Source organism: Crocuta crocuta, unplaced genomic scaffold (genome assembly GCF_008692635.1).
Source record: "Crocuta crocuta isolate KB4526 unplaced genomic scaffold, BGI_CrCroc_1.0 scaffold4323, whole genome shotgun sequence".
NCBI classification, from domain to species: Eukaryota; Metazoa; Chordata; class Mammalia; order Carnivora; family Hyaenidae; genus Crocuta; species Crocuta crocuta.
In genome coordinates, this window is record NW_027529056.1 from 24,967 (window position 1) to 45,578 (window position 20,612).

General features: G+C 36.9%; 1 protein-coding gene across 1 annotated transcript in view; it reads left to right on the plus strand.

The window, feature by feature from the left end:
* Nucleotides 1-20,612, plus strand: part of LOC144226098 (phosphorylase b kinase regulatory subunit alpha, skeletal muscle isoform-like) — a gene marked incomplete at its 5' end in the record, with an annotated part of 44,881 nt that overhangs the window by 23,462 nt on the left and 807 nt on the right. The window contains 2 exons of the mRNA XM_077757414.1: nt 16,365-16,474; nt 17,347-17,491. Of these exons, the coding sequence (XP_077613540.1) occupies nt 16,365-16,474; nt 17,347-17,491 (255 nt within the window). The remainder of the gene's footprint in view (nt 1-16,364; nt 16,475-17,346; nt 17,492-20,612) is intronic.

Here is a 20,612-nt window from a genome sequence, read left to right on the forward strand (position 1 = left end):
TGATTCTAGGAAAACAAAAATTTTATTTCAGGACATTTCTTTGTGGAAGAGACTGTGATAAACACTTCAGGCTTTCAGTTGAATCCCTGAAGGATGAGCTACACCCTAAAAGTAGAGGCAAATCACGAACAGACCAGTTCTTGGAAAGCCTGAAACACAAAGCCTAAAACAATCTTCTCGTTCCCTGATTGGACTCAGGTGGCCTGCTTGTAGTGTTATCTGCCTGCCAAAATAAACTAAACCACTTCTGGAAGAAGATAATATCCAGAGCCACTACAATTCTTTGTACAGTGTATTCAGCACTGAAAATATATAATAAGATATGCTAGAAAACCAAATAACAGCCAAAAGAAAAAATACAATTAAAATAGATACACAGACTTCTTTTTAACATAGTATTAAAAGTTCTAGCCAGGGGCACCTGGGTGGTTCAGTTGGTTAAGCATCCCACTCTTGACTTCAGCTCAGGTCATGATCTTGTGGGCTGTGTATTTGAGCCCCATATTGTTTCTGCGCAGACAGCATGGAACCTGCTTGGGATTCTTTCTCCCTCTCTCTCTGCCCCTCCCCCAATTGCTATCTCTCTCTCAAAATAAAAATAAGCTTTAAAAAAAAAGTATACTTTAAAAGTTCTAGCCAGAGCAAGTAGGCAAGAAAAAGAAATAAAAGCATCCAAGTCAGAAAGGAGTAATTAAAAATGTTTGCCGATTACATGATCTTACATGTAGAAAACCCTAAAGATTCTAATTTTTAAAAAGCTAGAATTAATACAGCAAAATTGCAGGATACAAAATCAACATGCAAAACCCAGTTGCATTTTTATACATTGACAATAAACAATCCAAAAGGAAAATTAAGAGAATTCCATTTACAATCACATCAAAAAAAAAAAAAAGAAATAAAATAGTTTACAATAAATGTAACTAAGGAGGTGAAAGATTTGTACACTGAGAATGATCAAATGTTGATAAAAGAAATTAAAGAAGACACAAATTTATAGAAAGACAACCATATTCATGGATTAGAAAATGTCAATACTATCCAAAATGATTGACAGTTTCAATGCAATTCCTATCCAAAATCCAATGATATTTTTAGCAAAGCTAGAAAAATTCATCCTAAAATTCATATGGAATCTCAAGGGACCCTAAAACAATCCTGAAAAAGAAAAACAAAACTGGAAAACTTAGCTGATTTTATAACTTACTACAAAGTGACAGTAATAAAATGAGTGTACTACTGGAAAAAAGACAGATATATAGAAAAAATGAAATAGAATAGAAATCCCAAAAAAGAAATCCTTGCAGATACAGTCAAATGATTTTTGACAAAGATGCCAAGTCCATTCAGTGGTGCAAGGGTAGTCCTTTTAATTCCAATAGCATTTTTCACAGAAATAGAAAATATAATCCTAAAATTCATATGGAACCATGAAAGACCGTAATTAACCAAAGCAATCCTGAGAAAGAACAAATCTAGAGGTATCACACGTCCTGGTTTCAAACTATATTACAAAAGTATAGTAATCTAAGCAGTATAGCACTGCATAAAAATAAATCCATAGACAAATAGAACAGAATCAAAAGCCCAGGAATTAAACCCATGCATATATGGTCAACTAATATGTGGCAAGGGAGTCAAGAATACTCAATAAGAAAAGGATAGCCTCTTACAAATGACACTGGGAAGACTGGATATCCACATGTAAAATATTGAAATTAGACCCCCATCTTACACCCTTACAAAAATTAACTTGCAATGGATTAAGAACTTAAATGTAAAACCTGAAACTGTAACACTCGTAGAAGAAAACAAGGAAAAATCTACTTGATGTCAGTGTTAGCAAAGATTTCTTGGATATCATGGCAAAAGCACAAGCAACAACAGCAAAAAATTAACAAGTGGGATTACATCAAACTAAAAATCTTCTGCACAGAAAAAGAAATAATAAAAAATTAAAAGGCAGCCAGTGGAATAGGAAAAAATATTTCCAAACCATTTATCTTATATGAGGTTAATATCCAAAATACATAAGGGAAGGAGCACCCGGGTGGCTTAGTCGGTTAAGCGTCTGACTTTCGCTCAGGTCATGATCTCGCGGTTCGTGGGTTCGAGCCCCGCGTCGGGCTCTGTGCTGACTGCCAGCTCAGAGCCTGGAGCCTGTTTCAGAGTCTGTATCTCCCTCTCTCTCTGACCCTCCCCTGCTCACGCTGTCTCTCTCTCTCTCCTAGAAATAAATAAAACATTAAAAAAAATACATAAGGAAAAAAACAAAATATATAAAGAGCTCCTACAACTCAATAGCATAAAAGCAAACAATCCAATTTAAAAATGGGGAGAGGACTTGAATAGACGTATTTCCAGAGAAGGTATCCAAATGGCCAGCGGGTACATGAAAAGATGTTCAACATCACTATTCAACAGTGAAATTCAAATGAAAACCACAATGAAATGTTACCTCACACCTATTAGAATGGCTGTGATCAAAAAGAAAAAGAGATAATAAATTCTGGAAAGGATGTGTAAGAAAGGGAACCCTTGTACATTGTTGGTGGGAATGTAAATTTATATAGCTCCTATGGAAAATAGTATGGAGGTTCCTCAAAAAAATTAACAACAGAATCATTAATCCATATGATCCAGCAATCCCACATATGGGTATTTATACAAAGGAAATTAAATCACTGTCTCAAAGAAATATCTGCACTCCCATGTTGGTTGAAGCATTATTCACAGTAGCCAAGACATGGAAGCAACCTAAATGTCCATTGGCAGATGAATGGGTAAAGAAAATGTCATATATATACCAAACTCCAAGACACAGGGTAGAATCATGAGTACCAGGGACTGAAGAGTGGAGGAAAGGGGGAAATGTTGGTCACACAATACTAACTTTCAATTAGAAAATAAGTAAGCTTTGGGGTAATGTACCTTATGGTGACCATAGTTAACAGTACCATGCTGTATACTTGAAACTTACTCTGAGCGTAGAGTTTAAGGTTCTCACCAAACCAATAACAAAATGGCAATTATGTGAGGTAAAGGATGTGTTCAGTATCCTTATTGTGGTAAATGTTTAACAATACATATGTGTATCAAACCATTACATTGTACAACTTAAACTTACACAGTGTTTTATGTCAGTTATATCAGTAAAGCTGGGGTACATTTTTTTTTCTTAAACCCAAACCCGATTAAAAAGGGCAAAGGACTTGAAAAGATATTGGCCCAAAGAAGATATACAAATGGTCAATCAGCACATTAAAACAGCTTCAAGGGAGCACCTGGGTGGCTCAATCAGTTAAGCTTCTGACTTTAGCTCAGGTCATGATCTCGCGGCTTGTGAGTTCAAGTGCTGCACTGGGCTCTGTGCTGACACCTCAGCCTGGAGCCTACTTCGGATTCTCTGTCTCCCTCTCTCTCTGTCCCTCCCTCACTAGTGCTTTGTCTCTCTCAAAAATAAACAAACATTAAAAAGATAAAATAAATAAAACAGCTTCATCAACACTAATCATTAGGGCAATGCAAGTCAAAACCCCAATGAAATATCACTTAATATTCAATAGCATGGCTGTTATAAAATGAATGAATGAATGCGTGCATCCATCAATACAAAAATAACAAATGTTGGTGAGGGTGTGGAGAAATTTGAGCCGGTATGCTCTTTATATGTGGGAATATAAAATAGAGCAGCTGTTATGGAAAACAGTATGACAGTTCCTTATAAAATTAAATATAGAATTGATCCAGCAATTCCACTTAAGTATATATACCAAAAGGAAGGAAAAACAGGAACCAAAACAAATTATTTGTTCACCATTATTAAAATTAGCATTATTCAAAATATCAAAGAGGTGGAAATAACCCAAATGTCTATTGATTGAATGAATAAACAAAATTACATATATATGATATACATGTTATATATATTATGTATTATTATAATTTTACATATAATATCTTAATATATAATTTATAGCTTANCTTGACCATAAACTATTTTAATAAATAAATAAATAAATAAAATATCCAGATTTAAGAAAAGATACATTGCTTTCTTTAAGAAAAGATACAATGAATGACACCTATAAATTACTGGGAGAAAAAAACTGCCAGACTAGAATTTTATATTCAGTGAAAATATCCTTCAGAAATAAAAGTGATATAAGGTCATGTTCAGATAAGTAAAAACTGAGAATGTATCACTAACAGACTCATACTAAAAGAAATACAAAGGGTGTTCTTTAGGTAGGAAAAAAAAGTGACTCCAGGCAGAAGCATAGGAATGCAGGAAGGAATAAAGAGAAAAATAAAGTGTAAATAAAAACACTACTGACTGTTTAAAGCAGCACTAATAATAGTGCTTTGTGGACAAAATAACAAAAGTAGAAGTGAAATAAGTGACCAAAATGGCATAAAAGGCAGGTAGAATGTGAATGGAGTTAAACTGTTGTAAAAATCCTTGTATTATTCAGGAAGCAGTAAAAGTACAAATTTAAGATACACTCTAACCAGTCAAGGATTCATGTTGTAATCTCTCAAGCAGGGTTCCATGACAGAATTAAACTACAGAAAATGGTATTTTTAACTTCCCCCAAGGGTTGCACATACTAGTTCTTTTTAAATACAATGAAAGTAAGTTAATATTTACAATTGATGTTTAAGAAATTAGGGCATAATACTCTGGTGGAATGTAGTTGAGAAGAGCTCCTCTGAAGTAACCATTAAAGGAGTAATGAGAGAATGTTTAATAAGCTGGTGGAGGTGAAATGATATAATAAAATTCTTGATTAATCCAAAAGAAGATAAATGAGGAAAAGAAAGGAATAAACACAACAAATGCAAATCCTGTAGCAATTTGTAAGATTTAAGTCAGATGGGAAGATGTCAGAGTTGGAGAACCCTAAGCTCACCTCATCCACAAATATAACTAGATAACCCTCATATCAGCATAAATAACCCAGAAAATGATCTGAAGACTGGCAGAACAGACACCACATCTAAAGTAGAGAAGAGGCCACATTGCAGAAGGTATGAAGGGTGAGGACACAGTTGGGGCAAAGACAGACCATGGCCATATAGAGTAGGGAGAGAGCTAGTGGCATCGAGAAGGGTGAAAAACAGACCTTCATACCGGGGAGCACACAGGACAAATCCCTATAACATTGCCTTTGAAATGAGAGGGGCCAGAATTTGTTAGTTCTTAAAACCAGTGGGACTTAAAGTGTGGAATTAAAAAAAAAAAACAAAAAACTGGCAGATTTGGCTTAGTGAGAGCCCTGAAGGCATTAGGAAGCTGAGTCCCCACCCGTAAAGATACAGCACTACAAGCAGCCCATGATGATACAGCATAGAACCAGCAGTTTGAAAAATGCCAGGGACAGACAGGATGGAGAAGGATTTGCTTATCTCAGAGTGTGGCCTGCAGAGACAGAGGTCATGGGGAGTTCCCCTCCAGGAACACAGGAGCTAGCAGGTGCCATTTCCCTCCCCCACCCCCAGCATAAGCAATGGCAACTTGTGAAAACCAACACAGCACGAACACTCATTGCCTAACTTGTTCGCACCAAGCCTCCCTTCCCAGTGCTTTGGTGAATCCACCTTCCCAGTCATGCTGGCCTTGGTCCCCTGGTCCAGAAGACCAGCACAAACATTCCTAGAAGCACAAAACATACCAAAAATGAAACAGGAAGGAATAGAAAATTTGAATAGACTGATAAAATTTAATCCGCTATCAAAAAACTCCCAAAAAATAAAAGTCCAGTATCAGAGGGCTTCACAAGCAAATTCTACCAAACATTTAAAGAGTTAATACATGTTCTTCTCAAATTGTTCCCAAAAAAATAGGAAGGGAAGGAAAACTTCCAAATTCATTCCATGAGGCCAGTATCATCCTAATACCAACACCAGATTAAAACACCACAAAAAAAGAGAACTACAGGCCAATAACTCTCATAAATGTACATGCAAAACCTCAACAAAATATTAGCAAACCGAATCCAACAATACATTAAAAAATCATACAAAATGATCAAGTGGGATTTATTCCCAAAATGCAAGAGTGATTTAATATTCACAAAACAATCACATATTAGGTTACATCAATAAAATAAAGGATAGGGGNCCTTAAATGGAAAAACTCACAGCCAATATCATATTCAATGGGGGGGAGGGTGAATTGAGAGCACTTCCCCTAGGGTCAGGAACAAGACAAGAATATATACACTCTTATTGATTTATTCAACATAGTACTAGAAGTCCTAGCCACACGAATCAGACAACAAAAAGAAGTAAAAGGCATCCCAATAGGTAAGGAAGAAGTAAAACTCTCAAGATTTACAGATGTCATAATACTGTGTAAAGAAAACCCTAAAGATTCCACCAAAACCCTACTAGAACTCATAAATGACGTCTTTAAAGATGCAGGATACAAAATCAATGTACAGGATTCTGTTCATTCCTATACACTAATAATGAAGCAGAAGAAAGTAAAATGAAGAAGCAATCCCATTTGAAATTGCACCAAAACCAATAAAATATCTGTCTAAACTTAACCAAAGAGGTGAAAGACCTATACTCTGAAAACTATAATATAATGAAATAAATTCAAGACAACACAAATAAATGGAAAGACATTCCATGCTCATGGGTTGTTAAAATGTTCACACTACAGGGGCGCCTGGGTGGCTTAGTCGGTTAAGCGTCCGACTTTCGCTTAGGTCATGATCTCGCGGTTCGTGGGTTCGAGCCCCGCGTCGGGCTCTGTGCTGACTGCCAGCTCGGAGCCTGGAGCCTGTTTCAGTCTGTGACTCCCTCTCTCTCTGACCCTCCCCTGCTCACGCTGTCTCTCTCTCTCTCTCTCTCCTAGAAATAAATAAAATATTTTTAAAAAAAATGTTCACACTACCCAAAGCAACCTGTAAATTTAATGCAGTCTTTACCAAAATACCAACAGAATTTTTCACAGAACTAGAACAAGCAATCATAAAATTTGTGTGGAACCACAAAAGACCTCGAATACCAAAACAATCTTGAAAAAGAAAAACAAAACTGGAGGTATCACAATTCGAGACAAAGTTATATTACAAAGTGGTAGTAATTAAATGAGTATGGTACTGGCATAAAAAATAGACTCATGGAACTTGTTGGGATGAGCACTTGGTGCTGTATGGAAACCAGTTTGACAATAAATTATATTGAATTCAAAAAAATAGACTCATGGCTCAGTAGAAAAGAATAGAAAAGTCAAAAATAAACCCACAGTTATATGGTCAATTAATATTTGACAAAGAATAGATGAATATACAATGGGAAAAAGACAGTCTGTTCAACAAATGGTGTTGGGAAAATTGGACAGCTACATGCAAAAGAATGAAATTGGACCATGTACTTACACCATACACGAAAATAAAATGGATTAAAGGCATAAATCTGAGACCTCAAACCACAAAACTCCTATAAGAGAGGACAAGCAGTAATTTCTTCGCTATCAACCATAGCAATATTTTTCTAGATATGTCATCAGGTATAAAAAAGATGAAATCTTCCCATTTGTGATATGGATGGAGCAAGAGTATAATGCTAAGCAAAACAAATAAGTCAGAGAAAGACAAATATGACTTAATTCATGTGGAATTTAAAACACAAAACAGGGGCGCCTGGGTGGCTCAGTCGGTTAAGCGTCCAACTTCGGCTCAGGTAATGATCTCACAGTTCGTGGGTTCGAGCCCCACATTGGGCTCTGTGCTGACAGCTAGCTCAGAGCCTGGAGCCCGCTTCAGATTCTGTGTCTCCCTCTCTCTCTGAACCTCCCCTGCTCACGCTGCCCCTCTCAGAAATAAATAAATCATTAAATTTTTTTTAAATTAAAAAAAAAACAAATTAGCAAGCAGAAAAGGAGAGACAAACCAAGGAACAGACTCTACTATAGAGAACACACTGATGGTTACTGTAGTGGAGGTTGGTGGGGTGATGGGTAAAATAGGTGATGGGGATTATGGTGTACACTTATGATGAAAAAAGAGAAAAAGACAAAACAGCAATCTCCCGAGAAAAGGGAAACAAAAGCAAACATAAACTATTGGACTACATCCAAATAACAAGCTTCTACACAGTAAAGTAAACAATCAGCAAAATCAAAAAGCAACCAACAGATTGGAAGAAAATATTTGCAAATGATGTAACTGATAAAGGGTTAGTATCCAAAATATATAAAGATTAAATTCAACATCCAAACAAATAATTGAATTAAAAATGGCAGAAGACATGAATAGACATTTTTCCAAAGAAGACTTATGCATAGCCAATAGGTACATGGAAAGATGTTCCTCATCACGTCCCATCAGGGGAAGGCAAATCAAAAGTACAGTGAGACACCACCTCACACCTGTCAGAATGGCTAAAACCAACAACAGAAGAAACAAGTGTTGGGGAGGATGTGGAGAAAAAGGATTCCTCATGCACTATTGGTGGGAATGCAAATGGTGCAACCACCAGTGGAAAGTAGTATGGAAGTTCCTCAGAAAGTTAAAAATAGAACTACCGTATGATCCAGTAATCACACTACTAGGAATAAATCCCCCCAAATAGGAAAGCACTAATTCAAAGCAGTACCTGCACCCTTATGTTTATAGCAACATTATTTACAATAGCCAAATTATAGAAGCAGCCACATGTCCATTGATAAATAAATAGATAAAAAAGAAGATGGCAGTCGAGTAGGAAGACCCCAGGCTCACCTTGTCCCAGTAATACAACTAGATCACTATCAAATCATCCTAAATACCCCAGAAATCAACCTGAAGACTGATAGGACAAACTCCATAACTAAAAGGAGAGAAGAGGCCACACTGAAGAAGGTAGGAAGTGAGGAGACACGGTTTAGGGGAAAAACAGATCCTTCCTGCTTTGGAGGGGAGAGAGTTGCGGTCATGGAGAAGGGCAAGAAGGAGAAGAGCACACAGGGGAACGCAAAAGGAGACTGTTTCCCCGTAGCCATTGTCTTGTAAAGCAAAGGGGCTGAATTATGTGAGTCCTTAGAACCAGCAGGGCTTAAAGGCAGAGTCTTAAAGGTCGACAGTCTTGGCTGGGATAGTGGGACATCAGCACTGCACTGCTCCTAGAGAAAAGACAGGCAAACAACCCAGGGGCATACAGCATAGAAACAGATCTGGAGATCGCCTGGGGCACATAGTGAGGAGATTATTTTCTCTTCTCAGGTGTCCCTGAAATGCAGCATTTGTGGAGATATCTCTCCAGGAACAAAGGAGCTGGCTGATTCCATTTCTCTCCTCTGCTCCAGAGCATAAACACAGAGCCACTGCTGGAAGCAGTCCAGTGCATACACTAGATGCCTAACTTGCTTATACTAAGCCCTGCCCCCTTGCATTACAGTGGAATTGCCTTCTCGGCCATGCTTGCCTATGTCCTAGCAGTCTTGGCCACTCCCTTAGGAGACCAGCACAAAACCCTGACCATACCACATGCCCTGACCAGAGAGTTTTGAAGGGCCTCAGCTCTCATGGAAGTAGTATCAGGTCTCATTTCACAACCAGACGAGAGTACATCTGGTTAAAACTCACCACATTCATTCCAGGGAGAAAACATTGTTCACAGCAGGCAAGGAGATCTCTGCAGATGACAGGCCTGAATGATAGAGTAGGCAAAACAACAACAGAGCACATGCAACACATTAGAGGCACTTCCTGAAGTGCCAGGCCCTGAGCACGACAGGACCTCTTCTTCATAAAACCATTACTTCCATGAGCAGGAGACATAACTCATTTTTCTACCACAGAGACTTAGCCAAAATGCAAAAATGAAAGAATTTATACCAAATGCAAGAACTAGATTAGGCTACAGTCAGAGATCTAAAACAGATAAAAGTAACATGCCTGTTAGAGAATTTAATGCAACAATGATCAGGATACTCTTGGGGCTTGAGAAAAGATTGGAAGACACCAGTGAGACCCTTACCACAGAGATAAAGGAGTTTAAAAAAGAGCCAGAGGTGAAAAATATAATAAACAAACTTGGAAAGAGGCCTGATGCAATGAACACTAGGCCAGAAGAAACAGGAACAAATTAGTGACCTAGAATACAAAATAATGGGAAACAATTAAGCTGAACACATGATAGAAGAATTATGGAACATAAAAATAAGACTTAGGAAACTCAGTAACTCCAGGGGGGAGGGGCAAGATGGTGGAGAAGTAGGGAGCTCTGTACCTGCATTCGCGCCCAGGCATCACACGGAAAAGATCTGAAGCCATAGGAAACTGTACCACACCCAAGAGATNACTCAGTAACTCCATCAAATGTAATAACATTCATATTATAGGAGTCCAGAAGAAGAGAGAAATGAGGCAGAGAATTTATTTGAGGAAATAATAACTGAAAACTTCCCTAATCTGGGAAAGGAAACAGATATTGAAATTCCTGGAGGCACAGAGAACTCCCATCAGAATCAACAAAAACAGGCCAACCCCAATACATATTGTAATTAAATTTGCAAAATATAATGATAAAAAATCTTAAAAGTAGCAAGATAAAAGAAATCATTAACTTACAAGGGAAGACCCATAAAACCAGCTGCAGATTTCTTAACAGAAACTTGGCAAGCCAGAGGTAGTGGAATGATGTATTCAAAGAGCTGCATGGGAAAAATCGGAAGCCAAGAATGTGCTATCCAGCAAGGCTACCATTCAAAATAGAAGGAGAGGTAAAGAATTTCCCAGACAAAAACAAAACAAAAAACAAAAACAAAAAAACTAAACTAAAAGAATTCATGACCACTAAACCAACCCTGCAATAAATATGAAAGGGTGACTCTGAGTGGAAAGGAGAGACTGAAAGTGACAGTATAAAGGTGGGAAACAAAAAGGAAGTAAAAATGAATATTTCTCTAAAACATCAGTCAAGAAATCACATTTCCTGTGATGCGCCCTCTCCCAATTTGTAGCTTTTGCAGAAATCACAAGAGTGCAATCACTTTCTGTATCAGACATATAGAGGCACTTAGCAGATCAATTTCAGATGGTCCAATCAGAGAACAAGCCTTTCCCCGTGGATATCAGCAACTGCCCAAATGGTCCAGCCAGAACCCAGGATAGTTTTTTTTATTTATTTCTAGGAGAGAGAGAGAGACAGCGTGAGCAGGGGAGGGTCAGAGAGAGGGAGACACAGACTCTGAAATAGGCTCCAGGCTCTGAGCTGGCAGTCAGCACAGAGCCCGACGCGGGGCTCAAACCCACGAACTGCGAGATCATGACCCAAGCGAAAGTCGGACGCTTAACCGACTAAGCCACCCAGGCGCCCCAAGAAATTCATTTTTAAAAGAATATATAATATAATAACATATCTAAAACATGGAGAGGAGAGGAGAAAGAAAGGGTTCAAACGTAAATGAACATCAACTTACTATAGAGGGCTATTTGTAGAAGAGGTTATACACAAACCTACTTGCAACTATGTATCAAAAATCACCAATAAATGCAAAGACTACAGAGAAAGAAATCCAATATATTACTAAAGAAAATCAACATAAGAAAAAGCATCACAGAAAATCTCCAGATACAACCACAAAACAAGAAAAACAAAACTGGAGGTATCACAATTCGAGACAAAGTTATATTACAAAGTGGTAGTAATTAAAAGAGTATGGTACTGGCATAAAAAATAGACTCATGGAACTTGTTGGGATGAGCACTTGGTGTTGTATGGAAACCAGTTTGACTCCCCCTCTCCTGACATATTGGAATCTCAACCCCTCCTTGGGACTGTGTCACGCTGTTGGTGGTTGTATTTGGCTTTCCAGATTAGTGCCAGTTTACAAAAATATATTGATAACTCAGCTGCCCTCAGCTTTCTCCTGATGCACAAGCCTTAGTAAGGCAGTTTGCTTATTAAATGCAGCTGTCCCCAGAAAGAGAGTGATCTTTTCTAGGCTGCTCACTGCATAAGTGATTGGGACAAAAGTGGTGAGAGGCACAAAAATCCATTTTTAAATATTTGAAAATTCAGAATTTCATCTTGACCAAATCCTGGACGTGATATGTCTTTCTGGTTAAGCTGTATAATAATGTTTGCCTACAAAAAGGCTCTTAAACTTCCTGCATAAAACTCTTCCAGACAAAATATTGGGATGGAAGGAGGAGAAGATTATAAAACTCTGGTTGCTAAATGAGACATACAGGTTTTGTAACAGTGGAGAAAAAACAAAATCCTGACACCTGAAGAGGCATGGGTAAAGGACAAGGGCATTAATCATTGATTTTTAGGACTATTCCTGGAAGTATTCCTCTCCTTCCTAATAAAAGCACATATTGTCTTCCCTGCTGCCAACAGTGCTTTGAATTCAAACTGACTGCTGAGTCTAAGGTCACTTCTGACCAAAATGACTAGGAGATAGCCGGATGTGGCCACAGCTCCCACACCTTCTACTCAGAACACCTCCCAATATCCTGCACATTCACAAAGTAGATTAGCTGATGTCATGAACAAACAAAACTGTTTGGATCCAACTCCCTTCAGGAGATACTCCCACTGAAATCAAAGAATGAACTTTTTTGTACTGGACTAGAAACCCTAGGATAGGAGGCCTGCAGTGGGAGACCACATTGGAGATCATGTTCACCTAAACTGCCTGATTAATGTAAGTGATGCCCTAGCATTTGTAAACTCTTTTTTTCAAAGAGTACTGTGTACGCCCTCTGGAATTGTACTTGTGTGTGAGCCCTGACTATCCTGGCACTGCCTCAGCCTTGGAAGGCATTAAGGTCAGCTTCAATATACAGGCCAGGCTTGGGTTGTACTTGGACTGATCCCTCAAGCCAGAAAGAAAAAAGGTTAATACAGAAACTTAAGGAGGAACCTACCTGGCTGTTGAAGAGACATAATTATAGTAATTGTTAGTTCTGTCTGGCTAAATCTAAAACCCCTGTGGGCATAACTGAGGATTACACTACAGGTTGGGCTTCATTTGCTGCACGGGCACCTAGTGACAAAGACACCTTGGCCAAGAGCCAATGGGATGGATTGTGCAGAAAAAGTTCACGTGACAGGCCTTAGAATGCATTCCTAGAAAGAATTGATTGTATGTTTGACCCTTACATGGCATCTGAAGACCTGGATTTTGAGAGGGTTCCACCATCCTCTTAAGGATAACAGTGGTTTGGCGCTGGGAGAACTGGATAGCAACATGCAGAAGAATGAAACTAGATCATTTTCTCACACCATACACAAACATAAACTCAAAATGGATAAAGGACCTGAATGTGAGACAGGAAACCATCAAAACCCTAGAGGAGAAAGCAGGAAACAACCTCCTTGACCTCCACCGCAGCAATTTCTTACTTGACACATTCCCAAAAGCAAAAGAATCAAGAGCAAAAATNCTCAGAGTGGCTAAAATGAGCAAATCAAAAGACTCTAGATGCTGGCAAGGATGTGGAGAAACGGGCACCCTCCTNTGCATGGATGAGGGCACGTGTAGGGATGAGCACTGGGTGTTATATGGAAACGTACTTGACAATAAACTACTTGTAAAAAAAAATTACTAACAAGGTAAATAAAGACTTTAAAGGTTATATAAGAAAAAAGAATCATATGAGAAAAAAAAGGATAACCGTGGTTTGCTGTGTACAGTCTAAACTGTACAAATAGTATGGCTTATGCTTGAATACCTGCTTTCCTTTTGAGAGCCTGCAGTTTCGGTATGTACTGTGCAGAGGATGCCTATGTGACCAGCCACTAATAAAAACATTGAGTCTAATGAACATCCTTGGTAGACAACATTTCACCTGTATTGTCATATTTTGATGCTGGAGGAATTATGTATGTGCTATGTGACTGCACTGGGAGAGGAATCTTAGATGCTTGTGCCTGGTTTCCTCTGGACTTTGACCATGTGCCTTTTTTCTTTGCTGTTTTTGCTTTGTATCATTTTGATTTCATAAACCTGAGCCATTTATACAGCTACATAGTGAGTTTTGGGAATGCTAGTGAATCACCAAACCTGGAGATAGTCTATTGGACCTCAAGCACAACAAGAATGTTCATTTAATAATAACCAAAATCTGGACGAGAGGCAGGAAATCTCGAATGTCCATCAACAAGTGAATGGATAAGTGATACATCCATACACTGGAATATTATACAGCAATGAAAACAAATGAACTAATTCTACATACACCGTATCGATGAATCTCATAGACATATTGTTAAGTGAAAGAAACTAGATGCAAAAAAGTACATATTGTATTATTTTATTAATATAAAACAAAAATGGACTACTTATTTATGGTGATTGAAGTTGAATGGTGGTTAACTTTGGGAGCTGGGGGATATTAATAACTGGGAAGGGGCACACGGGGGGCATCTGCAGTGCTGATAATGTTCCATATCTTGATTTGGGTTGTGTGTTTACTTTGTAAAAACTTACCAATTTTTACATTTAAGAAAAGCATACTTCATGTATATTATACTATAAGAAATTACCAAAGAAAATACTCTAATGTCCATTGATTGATGAAAAGGTAAACTTAATGTGATGTGTACATACAAAGGAAATTTTTTCAGCTTTGATAAAGAATAAATTCTGACACAGAGTACAAAATGGATAAACCTTGAAGACATTATCCCAAGTGGAATAAACCAGTCACAAAAGGACAAATATTGTATGATTCCACATATATGAGGTACCAAGAGTAAGAAAATTTACAGACACAGAAATAATGTTGATTTCCAGGGACTGACAAGAGGAGAACATGGGGAGTTATTGTTTAATGAGTACAGTTTTGGTTTGGGAAGATGGTAAGGTTCTGGAGATGTGTGGTGGTGATAGTTGCACAAAATTGTGAATGTGCTTAATGCCACTGAACAATTAAAAATGGTTAAATTAAAAATGGTAAATTTTAGGTTATGTATATTTTACTACAATAAAATAAAAGAAACATAATGGAAGGAACAGTAGATAAACCTGGTTGTGATATCAATGTCAGTTAAATCCTGGAATATGACCAAGGCATTGACAGCTCTCTGGTTCTGTCCCTAAAAGTGAAGCAACACTAAAAAGGTGGCATATTTGATAAGTTTCATACTTAGGTTAAAGAAGAGACAAAAATAAAATCCCCAAGAAAAATGAGTTCCGAAAAATAAAAAAGTAGTACTGACATGAAATGATACTCAATATTCACTTTGGAGAAAAAGAGGATGAGAAGAAGCTCTTTGTGTATAGTGCTATCCTATGTTATACAATATATCCTATGTTATAAAAGGGGGGAAAGTGTGAATATGTGAACTGTTTCCTCATTGTAGGAGGTATTAATGTAATAGATGTCTTTTCAGAGACAAAAAAATTCAACTACATGTAACATAGATATCAATGATCAGATTCTATTTCCAAAATGCTAACCTATAAAAAAAAAGACTTACTCAGGGAATAAAGCAGATGTGCGTATACATACATACATACATACATACATATACATAATATTTGTAGAAAGATGTGCATATTTATGTAAATATTCACTAAAACTACACCTTGCGGTGCCTGGGTGGCTCAGTTGGTTGAGTGGCCGACTTCAGCTCAGGTCATGATCTCACAGTTTGTGAATTCTTGAGTTTGAGCCTCACATCAGGCTCCATGCTGTCAGCAGTGGAGCCTGCTTGGGATTCTCTCTCTCTCAAAAATAAATAAACATTTTAAAAATAAAAAGTAAATAAAATTACACTTTTTGTAGCTCTCTGATAGTTCAAGTCTTCCCCTTTAAGTTTTCAAAAATATTTCTCTGCCAAGTGAATTTTACTGTATGTATAAGGTCTCACAAAATTTCCTATCAGATATAATAATATTTTGACTTATTTGGATAAAATGTGTTGTTCTATTGAATTAAAATTTGTCACTACTATGCAATTGAAGGAGTCCAAGTAAATTCATTTCAGTTTTTCAGTTTAGTATGCCATCTTTAAGCTGATGAGGTTTTGTTCAGCTTTATTGAAGCATAGTTTACATTGATAAGTTTGTAGTCCATATAGCTTTTGCAGTTTTCATGAGATTTAAGGAAATTCAGCATATAAATGTCAGTAATAGAATTCTATCATTTGTAGAACTATCAATTTTCATGTGCATTCTTTTCTCTCATATGTAGATTATGTGACTTCTTTAAGAACAGAGATAAATGCATACTCTATTTCTTGGAGAGCCCTACAGTACTTAAGTATGGCCTTGTACATGACACAGATAGTAACTTTGAGACACAGAATTTCGTTTGTTGTATTAGGAAGTGTAAATCTAATATAAAAAATGTTTACTGATTGGATTTGTGCCCTAGAAAGATCTTGAGCATTTTTTAATTCTGTCTTAGGATGCAACAGTAGAATGAAACTTAGTGGACGACCCTATAGGCACATGGGAGTCCTTGGAACTTCAAAACTCTATGACATTCGGAAAACTATCTTTACCTTCACTCCACAGGTAAGTGGAATAAGATTTAGATGCACTGAGATGAATGGAAGTAAGACAAAAATACAGAAATAAAGCATTTACTAGAGTTAGGACAGGTGTCAGAGTTCATGGCGCCTTGCACATATGAAGTTGCTCAGTAAATATTTTTTGAGTTGGACTAAACTGAGCTTGTGGCACAGAGCTATGCCAAGTGATTGTGGCTACCAAGAGTAGTCCTGTGTGTTGCAGAAACAGTGACTAGAGATTTTATAAATGTTAGAGTACATTTAAAAAGAACTCCTTTTAAATGTTAAAAAATAAGATTCTATTTATCCTTTATACACAAAGGACGACTTTTATTCAGTTACTAAATTGTGTTCTCTTTGTTTTTGGCAGGGGCCCTTTTTATGTTGATGTTCTCTTCTAAACAAAAATTTCAGTACTGTTTCATCCGTGATTATACACATTGTTAGCCTGATATTTGTCACATTATAGTAGTAAGCCCAATTATACATGTGTATAGGAGGAGAAAATATTTTCTAGAAAGAAAGCCTAAGCTCCCCATTTGTTGCCTTACATCTGAAATTGTGCAGCTGAGGTATAGACAAAAGAGTAATGGACCATAGATTCTATTTCTGACCTTGCCATTTGCTAGCCATATGACTTTGTTAATCCACTTAGTGTCTCTGCCTTATTTATATCTACTAAAAGAAGAAAAGCCCTCACTCATTTGTTATATAAATAAATAAAATTATATACTTGAAAACACTTCATAAANNNNCTAAAGTTGCCTCTGTGGTGTGTTATATACCCTTGTGAATATGTGAGTACTTTAAAATATTATTTGACAGTTATAAGAGTAAGTTATTCCAAGCTGTTATTTTTCTCCTTCTTTTTCTCAGTTTATAGACCAGCAACAGTTCTACCTGGCTCTGGACAACAAGATGATAGTAGAGATGCTTAGAACAGACCTCTCCTTCCTCTGTAGCCGCTGGAGGATGACAGGCCAGCCCACCATCACCTTCCCCATCTCACACAGCATGCTTGGTAAGGTTGTATGAGGCACAGAACTAATGTGTTTAGGGACTGAATCATGTGGTTAGCCCTTCAAAGTCTTAGAGTCACTGGAAAGCTGCTCATTATCATTTATTCTTTCAGCAGTTATTTCTTAGCTCCTATTTTTGTGCCAGACATTTATCTACACACTTGCGCTGCATCAGGCAAATAAGGCAGATGAGGAGATAGAATTCTACTCGAATGGAGCTTATGTTTTAGAATAAATATGTAAATATGTAACAAATGAACCAGTGCTCAAGAATATTTCAAATGGTTTGAGGGCTATAATTCAAAAAATGTAATAGAATAACTTGTGGGCTACTATGGGGCTAATTAGTTTTTAGGTCCATTTGCAGAAACTTTTTTAATATAATTCATTTTAAAGACAGTAATAATACATTCTGCATCTGTCTTACCCCAGTGGAGCATCAAGATTTTATAGATAAGTTCCCACACTTATCCTTCCAAGGCTTGCCTAACTGAATCAGTAAAATCTAACAAGGAGAAGTGAAAAGGCTTTCAGTTTATCTTTCCTTTACTGGCTGGGCTTCCTAACATTTCTTATTTGAAACTAGGTGAAAGGCTTTATTATTCTCTCAGTTCCTGGAGGACTAGAGCCAATACTGAAGCACTGCTTCCTTTTTGTGTCTCTGCTATTGCTTCCAAAAGCCTGTTTATACTGCCAAAGGAAATAGAATTCCTTTTCATTAGAGAAGAATCCTTTGTCATAAATCATTCAGTGTCCAGACCGGCTGCTAGGGATTTTGATCACATATCTAAAGTGCTTCAAAAGCATAAGAATTGAGGAAGTAGGGTAGTCTTTCTTCTTTTTGCCTTTCTTTATTTAAGACAACAAGTTCCTGATTAATAAACACTGTTCCCAGACTTGCCTTCAGAAAGTATAAAGTCTAATTGGAGAGGCAAAGCTGATTCACAAAAAGAATAGAAATAATCAAAGACAGTATATAAAGAAGTACCAAAGCATTGGATTCGTATTTTAAAGTGAAGGCATTCAAGTTGTTAAAGAGAATCTCTTGACTGAGGTGGGACTTATCAAGACTTTTTGAGATGGGTAGAATTCATATAGGAGGAGAGAAGAAGGAAAGCACTTTAGGTAAGTGGAAAATACCATGAATGCGACCCAGAGATAGGGATGAGCTTGACTAGTGAGTGGACAGTAGAGAGGCCAACCTGCAGAGAGTGGCTTTGCATGTTAGAGTATAATTATCAACAAAATTGGATAAGTAAGGTGGGGCCAGATTATGAAGACACTGAAAATAAGCAGCGATATTTAACCGGAGTTTCTCAGAAGTCTAAAATTATCAGAAGTTTTTGAGCAAGAAGTGACACGATGAAAGTGATGTTTACAGAATATGGATTTGATGACAATATACATTGTAGCAGGGAGAACTTGATATCAAAGAAACTAATCCAGGTATGAGATGATGAGAAGATACATTGGATTGATGGTAATAACAATAGAGTGGGAGAGAAGAAGGCAAGAGTCATTTTAAACACCTGTAAGTCAGATGTTGACTAACTAGGTATGAGATATGAATCAAGGTGATGCCAAGATTTACAGACTAAGTAAATAATGCTACCATTGATAGAAGCAGAGAAATTCCATAGGAAGATGCCAGTTGTAAAGGGACATGTTGAATTTATGGTGACAAAGAGATTCTAAAATTGAAATATCCAATAGTTGGGGTGAGATACACAGCCATAGCTTGGGGAGAAGAATAACATTAAAGTTCTAGGTTTATATCGCAAAGTTTTGATACTTATTACTTGGTCACAGAACAAAAATAGCAGTAACAATAGCAGTAATAACTGCAATATTTATTGAACATTTTCTCTGTGCTAGGCCCAGAACTAAGTGCTTTCAATGAATTATTTTGAAATCTTTACAACAACCCTATTCAGATAGGTAATATTAATAGCTCAATTTTATAGATGAGGAAGGTGACTCATTTTCCATAGTCACAATGCTTGTGACAGGATCAGGCCTCTAACAAGGTCTGTCAGTCCCCAAAGCCTACATTACCAACAGCTGTGTGTTTTTGTCAGTGAAACTGTGTGCTGGTGAAATGATAATGAATGTACTAGTGATCACATTAAAATATGAATTAAATTATCATTTTAAAGATAAAGATTTCCAGAATACATAAAAGAGCAAATTCCGGCTAGATGCTATTCACAGAAGATATCCCTAAAATAAGGTTATATAGAAAAAATGGAAAATAAAGGAGTATATAAAGATAAATCATGTAAAATCTAACAAAAAGAAATCAATGGTGGCAACATTAATATCAAAAATAGTAAATATAATTCAAGGTAAAAGTCAGTAAAAAGGACAGGAAGGATATTTTAGATCGGTAAGAGTTACACAGACAAAAAGCAGAATCAGATCTATAAATACAGAGAACAAATTGATGGTTGCTGGAGGGGAGGAGCTTGGGGGATTAGATAAAATGGGTAAAGGGGAGGGGGAGATGCGGGCTTCCAGTGAAGGAGTGACTAAAAGGCACAGCATAAGGAATACAGTCAGTGACATTGTAATAGGGATATAATGGGACAGATGATAGCTACACTTGTGGTGAACATAGTATAATGTATAATCTTGTCAAATCAGTAGGTTGTACACATGATACTAATGTAACATTGTGTGTCAACTGTACTTAAAAAGAGGGTTACAGTATAACAAGATGATATAACAGTTATAAACTTTTATCTACAGAATAGTATCAGTGAAATGTATAAAGCAGATATTTAGGAAAACTTAGGGCAATATGATAAAACCATTGTATAATCATAGTGGGGCACTATAGCACACCTCTATCAGAATGTCACAGATCAATTATAAAAAAGTAATTAAAGATATAGAAGGATTAACAAACCTGATTTTTGTATTTATGGGTACATATAAAACTATACCCAAATAGAATACACAAAGAATGTTTATCTTTTAGAAAGTAGAAGTCATACAGATGATATTGCCAGAATATGACATAAAACTAATAACACACATGTAATAAAAAATATGACCATGACGGAGTTAAATTTTATAAATAATTCTTAAACAGGACATCAAATCTGAAATTAGATAGTGTTA